This window comes from Elgaria multicarinata, chromosome 14 (assembly GCF_023053635.1).
Source record: "Elgaria multicarinata webbii isolate HBS135686 ecotype San Diego chromosome 14, rElgMul1.1.pri, whole genome shotgun sequence".
In the NCBI taxonomy this organism is placed as follows: domain Eukaryota; kingdom Metazoa; phylum Chordata; class Lepidosauria; order Squamata; family Anguidae; genus Elgaria; species Elgaria multicarinata.
This window is the reverse complement of record NC_086184.1, coordinates 2,148,271-2,163,140: the sequence shown is the minus strand read 5'-3', so window position 1 is coordinate 2,163,140 and position 14,870 is coordinate 2,148,271. Positions and strand designations below refer to the sequence as shown.

Here is a 14,870-nt window from a genome sequence, read left to right as displayed (position 1 = left end):
CCCTGAGGATGACCTTAGGGTCCGGGCAGGTACATACGGGAGGAGGCGTTCCTTCAGATAACCTGGCCCCAAGCCGTTTAGGGCTTTAAATGTCAATACCAGCACTTTGAATCGGCTCCGGACCTGGACTGGCAGCCAATGAAGTTGTAAAAGGACTGGTGTAATGTGGTCTCGCCTGTCAGTCCCTATTAGTAAATGGGCTGCCCTGTTTTGTACCAGCTGCAGCTTCCGGACCGTTTTCAAAGGCAGCCCCACGTATAACGCATTGCAGTAATCCAAGCGAGAGGTTATCAGAGCATGGATAACTGTAGCTAGGCTATCTCCATGCAGATAAGGGCGTAGTTGGTATATCAGCCTAAGCTGATAAAAGGTGTTAGAGATATGAAATGATCTTATTATTATTTTATGCAAATGTTTTTGCAAATTTTACTATTTTATGCAAGCAAAGCAGCATCCCCGACAGAATCTAAAAGAATGACCACAAGTGCGAAAGAAGGTAGTCCAACAGACCACCATCTCCTAATGCTAGAACCCCAAGGGGCTCATCCCCTGAAGCAGATGAGTGGCAGATTCAGGACTGAGAAGAGGAAACCCCCTGGTCCAATGTGATCGTGCAGGTGCTTTGCATGCAGACGGTCCCAGGTTTGATCCCCGGCTTCTCCTGGTAGGGCAAGGAAAAGAATGTCGCCTAAAACCCTGGATTGTTGGTACTGTGGGCACCAGTTGCTGGGGAACATGGGTGGGAGGGTGCTGTTGCACCATGTCCTGCTTGTTCATCCCTGGCCGATGCCTGGTTGGCCCCTGTGTGAACAGAGGGCTGGACTAGATGGACCTGCAGTCTGATCCAGCATCAGGGCACTTCTGATGCTCTTACTGCCAGTCAGAGCAGACAGTACTGGGCTAGATGTTCCAGTTGTCTGACTCAGGAGGAGGCAGATTCCTACGTTGCTATGTTCACACGCCACAGAGTTAAACTATAGCATTTGCTATCTCAAGATGCAGTGACGGCCACCATAAACTCATAGAGGAGAAGGCTATCCATGGCTACTAGTCCTGATGGATTCATGCTACCTCCAGAACCAGAGGCGGTGTGCTTTTGTACACCAGTGGCTAGTGAATGTGGGTGGGAGGGAGCTGTTGCACTCCTGTCCTGCTTGTGGGTTCCTGGTCAACAGCTGGATGGCCACTGTGTGAGCAGAAGGCTGGACTAGATGGACCCTTGGGGTTCTTCTGATGTTTTGATGTTCACCTTGTCCAGCTTCACACAGCAGCCAACCAGATGCATCCAAGAAGCCTGCAGGCCGTGCGTGAAGGTAACACTGTGCCCCTTCCGCCCCTTGGGTACTCAGCGGTCTCATACTGCCTCTGAACATGAGAATTCCCATTCACTGATAGACTCCTGTCTCAGGGAGCACCTCCATGCATTTGCCATCTGGAGTAGCAGCCATCGCCCCATCTTGTGAGTCCCACAAGATAATTACACGACGTGTGAAAAAAAGAAGAAGCTTCTGTTTGTCTGTCCTTAATTGGCTGCCCATCACGTTCACTGGGCAATTCCCCTCCCCATGTACCAGATTCTAGTAAAGGGGTGCAGGACGTCAGGTCCGGGGGGGGGCAGATCCAGCCCTCTGGGGTTCCTCTGATGGCCCCACCCCTTTCCCCTGACAACTGATCGCTTGGTGCTTCCCAGGTTTTGTTCAGTCCCCTCCCCCGTTCTCAAAGGTGGAAACGCCCCTTCCAAGGCTGAATGACAGGGAGTAAGAGCTGATAGAATCATAGAATAGTAGAATTGGAAGGGGCCTCTAAGGCCATCGAGTCCAACCCCCTGCTCAATGCAGGAATCCACCCTAAAGCATCCCTGACAGGTGGTTGTCCAGCTGCCTCTTGAAGGCCTCTAGTGTGGGAGAGCCCACAACCTCCCTAGGTAACTGGTTCCATTGTCGTACTGCTCTAACAGTCAGGAAGTTTTTCCTGATGTCCAGCTGGAATCTGGCTTCCTTTAACTTGAGCCCATTATTCCGTGTCCTGCACTCTGGAAGGATCGAGAAGAGATCTTGGCCCTCCTCTGTGTGACAACCTTTCAAGTATTTGAAGAGTGCTCTCATGTCTCCCCTCAGTCTTCTCTTCTCCAGGTTAAACATGCCCAGTTCTTTCAGTCTCTCTTCATAGCTTGAGGCTCTTTGTCCCTCCCCCTTTCTCCACTGGCCCCGCCCACCACTGAGATGTGCCCCCCTTGAGAGCCCAAAGAGGTCCCCCACCCTTGCTTTATCCCAAGCACACGCCCACCCTGCATCCCTACCTAGAGGGGGGGCCTCGGTGCTGCCGGTGCTGTTGTGGGGCCGGGCAGTGGGGCTGGAGCCCTTCTTCATGTCTTCGACATCGCTATAGCGGCGGATCCAGTGGTTGAGCTCCTCGCGGTCGGCCTCCTGGCAGCGACGCAGCACGGTGAGCGAGCGGCGCGTCTTCTCCACCATGTCCATGATGCAGTTCAGCAGCTGCTGGGTGAAAGCTACACATGAGATCTTGGGTAGCCGGGGGTTATGGCTCTCCCTAGCCCACGCCTACTAACTTTGTGCCAGGGAGTTCCTCATGCAAGCGGTGGCCTACCTCACAGGGTCGCTATGTGGTAAGACCAAATAACTAAGATCATAGAATCATAGAAAAGCAGAGTTGGAAGGGGCCTACAAGGCCATCGAGTCCAACCCCCTGCTCAATGCAGGAATCCACCCTAAAGCATCCCTGACAGGTGGTTGTCCAGCTGCCTCTTGAAGGCCTCTAGTGTGGGAGAGCCCACAACCTCACCAGGCAACTGATTCCATTGTCGCACTGCTCTAACAGTCAGGAAGTTTTTCCTGATGTCCAGCTGGAATCTGGCTTCCTGTAACTTGAGCCTGTTATTCCGTGTCCTGCACTCTGGGAGGATCGAGAAGAGATCCTGGCCCTCCTCTGTGTCACAACCTTTTAAATATTTGAAGAGTGCTCTCATGTCTCCCCTCAATCTTCTCTTCTCCAGGCTAAACAGGCCCAGTTCTTTCAGTCTCTCTTCATAGGGCTTTGTTTCTCCATCCCTGACCCACTCATTCCCAGGAAGCTGTAGGGATGGCCATCGTAGGGAAAACCAGGCCTTTTTAGGCTCACTGGGCTTCCCAGGAGCCCTCGGCTCAACTTTCATTTACAAGCCAAGCTGTGGGCTTTCTCTCCAAATCTGGGAACTCTATTTGAGGGTTTCCCCCTTGAATCAACATATACACAAATTGCATTAACAATTTGTGCAAATTTCAGCGGTGATTTGTGCAAATTTGTGCAAGTTGCAGCTATGATGTGTTTCATTTGAGCAAATTGTGCCTGCGTTGCTGGCTGGCCGGGCACTGGAAGTTGTGGTCTAGCAGCTTTGGAAGGTGCCTGGTTGGGGATGACCGTATCTAATTTGTCTCAACCCTACCTGGAGTTTGTTTATTTATTTTATTTATTTATTTATTTCATTTTTATGCCGCCCAATAGCCGAAGCTCTCTGAGCGGTTCACAAAAATTAAAACCACAAAGAACATAATAAAACAATAAACAATTTAAAAACACAAATACAAAAATACAATATAAAAGGCAGCATGCAGTTCAAGGGCGGGCAACTTTGGGAGGTCCGGAGACCATTTTTTGCTTTCCCAGGATCCCACTGTGTGCCACCCACCCCTGTGGGTGCCAGAAATGCAAGGAAAATTAAAACAAACGAAAACCGAAAACAAAATGGTGTCCAGAGCTGCCTCGAAGCACAAAAGGGGGCAAAATTAGCGTGTTTGCTCATTTGGGGCACTCCGTAGCATCTCCAGATGCCATTTTCTTTGTGAAATGTTTTGCGGGGAGCACCCTGGAATGCTTGCGCCAGAGAGATGCCACCCCTCTCCCAAATTCCATCCCAGCAACAGGAGCACTGCCCTACCCACAAAGCCGGGCGGCAGGATTTGGTACGTACATTGTTGAGGTGTTTCCATTCCTCTGCCCATTCTCTGTCCGTTAGCCTGTGGTCAATAACTTCTTCTTGCCGGGAACTGTGCACGGCTGGGGAAGGAAAATGTGCCGATCAGACTGGGGTCTGTGTGTGAGACAGGGTGCTGCGCAGTAAACTCCTTGACACAGGCATCAGGTCCTTGAGAGGGCTGCCAAGAGCCAAGGGAACAAGCCACACCAGGGACTCCACAGTGGATGTGTTTTGGGAGATGCCTTTTTGCTAACTTCCTCTAGAATCTAAACCCAGGGTGTGGAACCTCAGGCCCGTGGGCCGAATTTGGCCCACCTGGGGTTCCAACCTGGCCCTTCCCCAGATGTGCAGCCCACTGGCCACACACCTTTTCCTTGACCACCGATTTCCCAGCTTTTGAGAGTTATTTTCCACCATTCCAGAAGACTGAAACACCTCTCCGCAGGCTGAGTTACTGTCAGGCAGAGTTTGAAGCCCAAATAGGCTGGTAAGTTTCACTTAAGCCCTGCCCCCTTTGCCATCATGCCCCACCCCCGAGAGCTTCTCCAAAATTAAATTTGGTCCTTAGGCTGAAAGACGCACAATAACGCCGGTCTATACTGATGGGGTCTCCGAGGTTTCAGGCAGATGCCCGGGATTGAACCTGGGGCCTTCTGCACTCACAGCAGCGGCTTTTCCGCTTGCTTCCTCCCAACCCTCCCCCTGGGCTCAGCCTCACCAGGACCAGATAGCAACATTCCCCTTTAAGGCCCCATCTCCTCCCAGGGACATGCATGTCGAACGCCCCCCTCCCAGCTGGTGCTCCATGACTCCCTCCCTCCCTCCCTCCCTCCCCTGCACACTCACCGGCTTGCCGATGGCGTTCCCTAAGGTCCCGCGGGTCCGGGTGCCGGTAGGTGTCCCGGTAGTGGTGTGCTATGGCCATGTCCTCAAGGCGGTAGTGCTGCGGAGGGGGGGGCGTGGGGTGGGGCAGTCCGTTGGGCTGGTGGCTGAGCCCGTTGCTGGGGCTATAGCGCTGGGCAGGGCTCATGGTGCACGGCCTTTTGCTGAGGTGTTCGGGGTGCAGAGGGTCCCGGTCCAAGCCATTCTCTTTGGTCCTGTCCGGGAAAGAGGGAGGAACGTCAAATAGGGGCTGTTATTTATTCTGACTGACGCAACAGTGGCCGTTGGAAAGAAAACAGGTGGCTGGGGGGAGAGGCATTTGGGCGTGGCCAAAACTTCCTGACTGTTAGAGCAGTACTGTTAGAGCAGTTAGTGCACTCCAGGGAGCAGGATTGGGACCCTAAGCGGGTTAGATTTGGCCCGCAGGCCTGAGCCTCAACATCTATGATCTACACAGATGGCACTTTATAAATAAATAAATACGATATTAGTAATGCTAACTTGAGCCTCGTGTGGCGCAGAGTGGTAAGCAGCAGTTACTGCAGCCGAAACTCTCCCCACGGCCAGAGTTCGATCCCAGCGGAAGCTGGTTCTCAGGCAGCCGGCTCAGGTCGACTCAGCCTTCCATCCTTCCAAGGTCGGTAAAATGAGTACCCAGCTAGCTGGGGGAAAGGTAACTGCGACTGGGGAAGGCAATGGCAAACCACCCCTCTACAAAGTCTGCCAAGAAAACATCAGCGAAAGCAGGCGTCCCTCTAGGAGTCAGCAATTACTCCAGTGCTTGCACGAGAGGTTCCTTGCCTTTCCTAATGCTAACTTGGTCAGGCCAAGGCTCCATCCAGCCCTGGATTAACCTTGAAGCAATATCATCAGCACGTGCTCAGGGCACCAAGGGAAGCCGGGAACCACAGAGTACCGGTACCATAGCTGTAGCCATCCAATTTTAAGGAATTCCAGATTCATAGAAAGGGCCTTGCGGCATATTCTAAGAGCGGTAATTTTTTATTATTTGTGCTTTATTTTATTACACCCAGTCAACCAGCTTTAGGTTCTACGTGTCCCACGACGTCATCTGACATCTGAGATAACTTTCTGACCGTCTTTGTCTCAACATAGACCTAGAGTTCAGTATGTTTGGCTGTCTTACCAACGTTTTCTGCATGAATTCCAGTGGGGACTTTTATAAGCATTATAAATATATATGATCCATATTCTTGTGTGTGTGCACGTGCGTGCGTGCGTGCATGCGTGTGTGTGTGTGTTATTTTTGCTTCTGTACTTTTCAGACCCCAAGATTAAACGTGTTCAATTAAGTGGTGCACAAAAGAGAAAGGAAGGAAAGGAAAGGAACCTCTCGTGTAAGCACTGAGTCATTGCTGACTCTTGGAGGGACGCCAGCTTTCGCTGACGTTTTCTTGGCAGGCCTTATAGCGGGGTGGTTTGCCGTTGCCTTCCCCGGCCGTTATTACCTTTCCCCCAGCTAACTGGGTACTCATTTTACCAACCTCGGGAGGATGGAAGGCTGAGTCGACCCGAGCCGGCTGCCTGAAACCAGCTTCCGCTGGGATCGAACTCAGGCCGTGGGGAGAGTTTCAGCTGCAGAATCTGCTGCTTTACTGCTCTGCGCCACACGAGGCTCCAAAAGAGAAAACTTCAGCACTTAATTGAGTCTTAATGTCTTGCCGGCTAAGCCATGGAAGGGCCAAGGGGGCATCGTGATGGGGCAGTGCTTAGGGCATCCCCTGGCCTTAATCGGGCCTTGCCACTCCTCTTCTGGCCTCTTCCCCTCCTGAGCAGCACCGAGGAGGCCCCTACCTGTCTGGCGTCCTCCTTTTGCCGCCCTCGTTGACCTCCAGCAGCAGTTCCGAGGAGTCGATGGGCGAGGAGGCGTTGGCGTCCAGGAGCAGCTGTTCGTGTTGAGCCAGGTACTGGGCGGGCGTCTGCTTGGCCATGCGGGCACAGTGGAGCAGTTCGCGCTGCAGCAAGGGCAAGTTGGCCTAGAAGGAGAAGGAGATGAATGTGAAGCGCAGGGGTGGGAGACTCAGAGCTTTAACACACCAGCATTATACTGTGCAACCCCTGCGAATTGCATGCAAAGGACTCAGGTTTTCCACCTTATAATCTGCTTTGATTGTGAAGTACTCCCATGCAGCCTGCCTTAATTGTGCAATAAAGCAAAAAGATTCGCCCTATTTAGCCCCTACTTTTTGAGCATATCTTCCGAGCCGCCGCTGGGGTGTAGGAGCAGGATTTTAAAGAAATGCTTACATCTGCGTAAGCTTTAAAGACAAAGACACCAAAATTGGCACAGTAATAGATATTAGGGAAAGCTTTAAGCATACCAAATTTGAATTGAATTGGGTCATCCGTTGATTTTTTAAATGATTTTGTACATTTCCCCCCTAAACTCACTTCCTGGTATGCAAAGGATTGCTGTCGCCCGGAGCAAAAACAACAACCACCACAAAAGCTTAGCGTTACGGGGATAATCCGAGGGAAGCAGGTAGGTGGGATGGAGCTTTCAGGAAAGGCAAAAGGAAGGACTTCTTCACACTGCGTGTAGTCAAGCTCTGGAATTCGCTACCACAGGATGTAGTGATGGAGGGGGAGAAGGCTTTCAATGGCTACTAGTCCTGTTGGCTACATGCTACCTCTGGTATCAGACGCAGTACGCCTATATCCACCATTTGCTGGGGAACATGGGAGGGACGGTGCTGTTGTTGCACTCAAGTCTTGCTTGTGGGTTTCTAGTCGGAAGCTGGTAGGCCACTGTGTGAACAGAATGCTGGATTCGATGCACCTTTAAGAACATAAGAATATAAGAAGTGCCCTGATGCTGAATCAGACCAAGGGTCCATAGAATCATAGAATCGCAGAGTTGGAAGGGGCCTACAAGGCCATGGAGTCCAACCCCCTGCTCAATGCTGGAATCCACCCTAAAGCATCCCCGACAGATGCTTGTCCAGCTGCCTCTTGAAGGCCTCTAGTGTGGGAGAGACCACAACCTCCCTAGGTCACTGGTTCTATTGTTGTACTGCTCTAACAGTCAGGAAGTTTTTCCTGATCTCCAGCCGGAATCTGGCTTCCTGTAACTTGAGCCCGTTATTCCGTGTCCTGCACTCTGGGAGGATCGAGAAGAGATCCTGGCCCTCCTCCGTGGGACCACCTTTTAAGTATTTGAAGAGTGCTCTCATGTCTCCCCTCAATCTTCTCTTCTCCAGGCTAAACATGCCCAGTTCTTTCAGTCTCTCTTCATAGGGCTTTGTTTCCAGAAAGAACTGGGCATGTTTAGCCTGGAGAAGAGAAGATGGAGGGGAGACAGGATAGCACTCTTCAAATACTTGAAAGGTTGTCCCACAGAGGAGGGCCAGGATCTCTTCTCGATCCTCCCAGAGTGCAGGACACGGAATAACGGGCTCAAGTTACAGGAAGCCATGTTCCCCATCTAGTCCAGCACTCTGTTCACACAGGGGCCAAGCAGCTGTCAGCCAGAGACCAGCAAAGCAGGACATGGTGCAACAGCACCCATCCACCCATGTTCCCCAGCAACTGATACACCCAGGCTTACTGCCTCAAATACTGGAGATAGCACACACACATATGGGCTGCCTTGGTCTGATCCAGTAGGGCTCTTTTTATGCCCGCACGTTCTTATTATAAAGTATTATTGTTGTTGTTTTAACATCATCATCTTAGACGCTTTTCTTTAAAAAAAAAAAGACTGAAGGCGATTTGCAACAAAATTAGAAGATACAAGATTTAAAACAGCTACAACAATTAAACATTAAAATACAACCACCCCATAAAACAAGTAAACACCAGTGACAACCAAAACAATCCAATGGATGTGTTAAAGACCCCACCATGAGCCATCGTATGCCTGGGAATAGAGGAAAGACTTAACCTGGCACCAAAAATTGGCAATGTGGGCACCAGGTGGGCCTCGCTAGGGAGAGTATTCTACAGTTGGGGGGCCATCAGCGGGAATGCCCTCTCCCTTTTTGCTGTCCTCGAAGACTCCTTTGGCGTCTGGGGTATACAGGGAGTTTTCATATCAAGAGAGCTATTCTGTCAGTTATTATCTGAGCTTTAGGTATAAGCAAGTATAGCCTGGCCTTGGTAATACCAACCCTTTTACATGTTCAGTTCAGTGCTTGTGTAATAAGCAAAAGTACAGGGAAATCATTTTTAAATTCTGTTGCTCACCACGTTCCATAGGCTAAGTTGTGCTGTACAAAGAAAGGTTCCCATTGGTTTGTCTTATACTTTCTGCCTAGCAATTTCAGTCGGTGAATAAGTTTCCTCATTGCGAGAGAATTTCATCAACTGAGTCACGACATCCGCCGTGTCATGCTACCACACTGCCATACTTGGAACACTTTTGGAATGTTTTTTTTTTTAAAAAAAGTTGTCATTATTAAATATTTTTAATAGCTGAAAGAATATCTGCCCTCACAAAGGCCTTTCAGAAAGGAAAGCATGGCCAAGTTTCCCTGCGGAGTGAAATTGACTAGACCAGAGATGCATTAGCAGGTGGTGTAGTTAATTTCAAAATGCTGGCTGGGAATAAAGGGCATTGCCATCCAGTCCATCTGGAGGGCATCAGGTTGGGGATGGCTGTCTCTACAGAGATGCTCCCCACATCACATTTGTATCACTGTCGAGCTACTACTTGTGGGTCCAAACTTAGCTGTTCCCATGAAATACGCGCCTGTATGCCGTCTCATTGCCTATCAACGTCAGCAATCCTGGCTGTGCACCAGCGGAGCTATTGATGGTCTCATGGCCCTGCGAGGCCGGTGTCAAACACTCTCAATGGGAAGCATTTGTAAAATATGTTCCTTACCTCCCTCCCCCCCCACCGCACCGCCCTGCTCCTTCAACTCCCCACCCAGAAAGTTTCTCACGAAGCTTCAACCCCAAGAAGAAGCATCCGCAGGAGCAGAAGCGATTAAGCAGCTTTTGCCGTCAGCCAACCCCGGTTTCCTATTTAGGCAGCTGATCGCCAGCCAAATCCCCATCTGTTGAACATGTTAGAGTGCAAACTGATGAAATGCACCGCTGTGGATTCCAGGGTCGCAAACATCCCCTCCGTCCCTCCCCCCTCCATGTTCTCCCTCTCCCTCTCCCCACCACCGTTCCACATTTCAAGAAAGAAAAAATAATAAAAAGGAATAAATAACATCTCTGGGAAAGGCACGCCGGGGGCCCGGCTGGTTGCAGTTAGCATAATGAGAAGCATCTGGAGCCCTGGGTGGAAACAGCTGGACGCAGCGGTGCCGGTCCGTGGAACAGGCACGGGGAATACAGGAGGTGGTGCGTTGTCAAAGGGCTCCTTTCTAGTTGGAAATGCTGGATCTCTCTGGGCAGGAAGGCGCCAGGTTTGCAGGCTGTCCCAAAAACTCTGCCAGGAGGAACCAAAGTGGTGGCGGGGGAGGGGGGGCAGACACAGGGCCAAGCTAGACGTGGTAGTTTGGCCTCGTGTGCAAAGCTTTGGCGGTAGAGGTTGTTAACCGATAGTCTGCACAAGGAAGGCTGAGGTGGGCTTGGACTGTGGCATGTGGGGGGTGGGGTCTTAACCCTGTGCCCTTGCCATGTTCCCAGTTGGAGTTCCACCCTCCTCCCCCCACATGCCCCATGCCTTCGCAGGAGAAGGAAAGCTGCCATTGGTGCCAACGGCGGATGTGAGGCAACAGGCGTGTGCCACTATAGATTGGGGTGTGTGTCCTTGTGCCAGCTATTCCTTAACAAAGAGTCTTGCACACAGAGCCAAACCACACGACAAGCGTCTAGTTTGCTCCCTCCTTTTGACTACTGTGTGGAGCTCAGCGGTAGAGCCCTGTCTTTGCGTGCCGAAGGGTCCAGGTTCGATTCCCGGCATCTCTGGGGGAGAAACTCTGGTGAGCTGCAGCCAGTCAGTATTTTATTTATTTATTTATTTATTTATTTACAATATTTATATACCGCTCCCCAATGAAAATTTTGGAGCGGTGTACAAGATAAAATAAATAAAAACATAACAAAACGCTTTAAAACAGATTTTAAAAGAAGCAAAATGTACAGTGAACCGTGGCTGTTCATTAAGGAAAGACTTCTTGGAATAATGATGTTTTCAGAAGGCGCCAAAAGGAATACAAAGTCCAAAGGAAGGTAGTTCCATAGGACGGGGGCCACCACGGTGAAGGCTCTTCCCCTGGTGGACTCCGATCGGAGGATGGGTCTATGTGGAACCCGTCTTCCCCGACCTGGTGCCTTTGAGAAGTTGGGATCAAACTCCCAGCATTCCTGATCCTTGGCCATGCTGGCCGGGGCTGATGGGAGTTGAAATCCAAACTATCTGGATGACATGAGGTTGGGGAAGGCTGCAGCCAACCAGCCTGAGCAAGACCGATCAGTGGTCAGATCCATTATAAGGCAACTTCAGATGTTCTTAAGGAAGCAGCTTTTATTCTCCATGATGAAGTATGTAAAATAATAGCAGCAACGTTAAAGAGTTATACTGTTATAGACCATGTGTAGAGTGTCGTCCTCTTCCCAGCAGGCAAAAAGCTGCCTGGGAGTTTTGCTTCTTTCACCTGGAGGCCCTCGCGTCCTCATCCTAGAGGTTTAGCCGCTCATTGTGGCTATTTAGTGATGATGGAAATGCGCTTTGCACATACTCAGAGGCAGCCCATATTTTCCAGGGCTGAATCCGGACATTAAGAAGAGTTCCCAGGGCTGAGCTCTAGCTGAGATGCATCGATTCTAAAGCTCTCCAGGTTTCTACTTGCACATCACGTTACACGTACAATTGATAGCGGCACGTTTCTTTTTTCTTTGCTAAGTAGCAGCTCCAGGGCAGGAAGAGAGAGGTGGGAGGCAGCGTGATGGGAGCGAAGCATCAGTTTCCGTCTCTCACCCTGCAGCGATGGTCCTGAGCGTGATCAGACCCCCACCCACCATATTCCACCCCAGCTGCAATTTAGCAAAGAAAGCAATGGCTAATTATGTGCTTAACGTAATGTGCGGTTTGCCCCTTGGGCGGTTGAACCCAGCCTCTTCGTTTGGGGATGCAACTATGTGCAGCTGCAGAAGACGCCCTTAGCTCAGAAAGGATTTCTGTGGCTTCCTCGGAGCCGTGCAAATTACAGACTCCGATAACGGGGCGCCTCGGCGTGGGAAGGCGAGCGAAGAGGCAAAAGGCGGGCCTTCTTCCTGCCACGCTTCTGATAAGCAAGGGCAGCTGAGAGCAGTCGCTGCTCCGAGAGAAATGCCAGCACTCAACAGGTCCTCAAATGGCTGGATGGACTCAGCCTTACGTTAGGTGGCCGGCTGGCTGAGAATCATGGGAAAACGCTGGACGAAGCACCGAGCGCTTCTTGCCTGATGTGCTTCGCAGTTATTTATTTATTTTATTATTTATTTAATTTATTTATTACATTTCTATACCGCCCAATAGCCAAAGCTCTCTGTGCGGTTCACAAAAATTAAAACCACAATAAAACAACCAACAGGTTAAAAGCACAAATACAAAATACAGTATAAAAAGCACAACCAGGATAAAACTACGCAGCAAAAATTGGTATAAGATTAAAATACAGAGTTAAAACAGTAAAATCTAAATTGAAGTTAAAACTAAGTGTTAAAATACTCAGAGAATAAAAAGGTCTTCAGCTGGCGACGAAAGCAGTACAGTGTAGGCGCCAGGCGGACCTCTCTGGGGAGCTCATTCCACAACCGGGGTGCCACAGCGGAGAAAGCCCTCCTCCTAGTAGCCACCTGCCTCACTTTCTTCAGCAGGGGCTCATGGAGAAGGGCCCCTGTGGGTGATCTTAAGGTCCGGGCAGGTACATATGGGAGGAGGCATTCCTCCAAATAACCTTGCAGTTGCGTTTCGCTCGGAGACCTTAAACGTATGTGTTTGTGTGCTTCCGGGAGAGAGAGCTCAGGCACGGCTTGACAGGCCTCCAGGCGTGCCAGGACGCATTTCACTGTGGGAAAAGCCCCCCCCCCCTGCTCTGAGGAATCAAGCCGCTTCCCGAAGTGATGAGGTTGGAAGAAGTGGGACTCAGGCCACGTAAACTGGAGAGTTCTCCTCCCCCACCCCTTTTTAATCTGTTACAGGGTTTTTTTTAAAAAAAATTAACATGTTTTTAACATTACTGTAGGTTTGATTCTATTTTAACTTTTCTAATTTATGTGTTTTAATTGTACATGTTTTAATCTTGTAAACCGCCTTGAGTCCCAGTATTGGGAAAAAGGCGGGATATAAATAAATAATTTATATTATTTGATTTATAATACTTGATTTCGGCAACCAGAAGGTTTGACCATATAACTCCTGCTCTGGTCCGCTTGCACTGGCTGCCTGTATGTTTCTGAGCCCAATTCAAGGTGCTGGTTTTGACCTATAAAGCCTTACACGGCTTGGGACCACAATACCTGACGGAACGCCTCTCCCGACGTGAATATACCCGGTCACTACGTTCAACATCTAAGGTCCTCCTCCGGGTGCCTACTCCGAGAGAGGCTCGGAGTGTGGCAACGAGGGATAGGGCCTTTTCGGTGGTGGCCCCCAGACTGTAGAATGATCTCCCTGACGAGGCTCACCTGGCACCAACACTGCTATCTTTCCGGCGCCAGGTTAAGACTTTCCTCTTGGCCCAGGCATATAGCGGCACATCCTAATTACCCACATGTTTAGTTTTTTAATCGGTTTTTAATGCTTTATTTGTGTATGTTCTGTGTTTTAGAGTTTTAAATTTTGTATACTTGTTTTTACCTCAATTTTAGAATTTCTGTAAACCGCCCAGAGAGCCCTGGCTATGGGAGCGGTATATAAGTGTAATAAATAAATAAATAAATAAATAAATAAATAATGATGATGTTGTTGTTTTATGAAGGGGCTTACCTTCAGGAACGGGATGACGAAGGGACGCAGAGGAAAGTTCGTGGCTTCTTGGAGCTTGGAGTGAAATTCCTCAATGGTCAGCGTGGAATTCTGCAAGGCAGAAGCAGCAGCAGGTCAGCAACAAAACTCAAGGCGGGCCCACAAGGGCTTCTGTGTCCAGTGAATTCTCCTCACTCTCACTACGGGTAGCCATTGATCATCCTGACTGCATAAAACAGCCTTCCTCAACCTGGGGGCGCTCCAGATGTGTTGGACTGCATCTCCCAGAATGCCCCAGCCAGCAGAGCATTCTGGGAGTTGTAGTCCAACACATCTGGAGCGCCCCCAGGTTGAGGAAGGCTGGCATAGAACGAGAAGGCACCATGGGTGAATTTGCCTGCAGAGTTTTTCATTGTGGGGGTGGCAGCCATGTCGAATATCCAGGGCGTCTCAGGGGGTGCCGTAGCTTCTTGTGACATGCGAACCCAGTGAGGGTGGGTTGTTTAGGATGGTTGACAAGCCACCCAGAACCCACGGGTTGTTTTACGGTTGTGGTAGATTCTAGCTTATGCCATAATAAACTTGTTAGTCTTTAAGAACAACAAAGATTCTTGTGGCACCTTAAAGTCTAACAAATTTATTCCGGCAGAAGCTTTCATGGAGTACAGCCCACTTCATCAGATGGAGACAGTGTTATGGAGAAGTTCATGTTTTAATACAGCACATCTTGGAGGTGGAGGGTGGATGGAGAATTGAAAAAGTGAGGTCAGAAGGAAATTAAATGCAAGAGGTACTAACAGTGGCAATCACATGGTTAACAACGGTCATTTATAGTGCAGTTCATGCTGATCACACAAACATCCTAGTGAGTGGAGCTACTGCTGTGCGACTAGGGTGGCCATGTGTCCTGCTTTACAAAGGACAGTCCTCTATTCTGGAGAGTTGTCAGGGGACAAGTCCTCTATTTGAAGACTGAGCAGGCACACTGATCACTTAATTGCAGGCCTCCCTCCTATGGTGAGATGGGCTGTATTTCTATTTAAATTACAAATATTATTTCTATTTTATTTCTTTATTTAGGACATTTCTAACCCTCCCAATAACTAATGTTCTCTGGGTGGATTACAGCCAGTTCAAAAACTAAAA

The 14,870-nt window shown here is 49.8% G+C and overlaps 1 protein-coding gene across 4 annotated transcripts in view; it reads right to left on the bottom strand.

Annotated features, from left to right (window-relative positions):
* Window positions 1-14,870, bottom strand: part of CBFA2T3 (CBFA2/RUNX1 partner transcriptional co-repressor 3) — a 64,956-nt gene that overhangs the window by 4,116 nt on the left and 45,970 nt on the right. For all 4 annotated transcript variants that reach the window (XM_063141251.1, XM_063141252.1, XM_063141249.1 and 1 more), the window contains 5 exons: window positions 13,746-13,835; window positions 6,671-6,852; window positions 4,820-5,070; window positions 3,968-4,053; window positions 2,300-2,495 (listed from right to left, as the gene is read on the bottom strand). In XM_063141251.1, coding sequence (XP_062997321.1) covers window positions 2,300-2,495; window positions 3,968-4,053; window positions 4,820-5,070; window positions 6,671-6,852; window positions 13,746-13,835 — 805 coding nt within the window. The remainder of the gene's footprint in view (window positions 1-2,299; window positions 2,496-3,967; window positions 4,054-4,819; window positions 5,071-6,670; window positions 6,853-13,745; window positions 13,836-14,870) is intronic.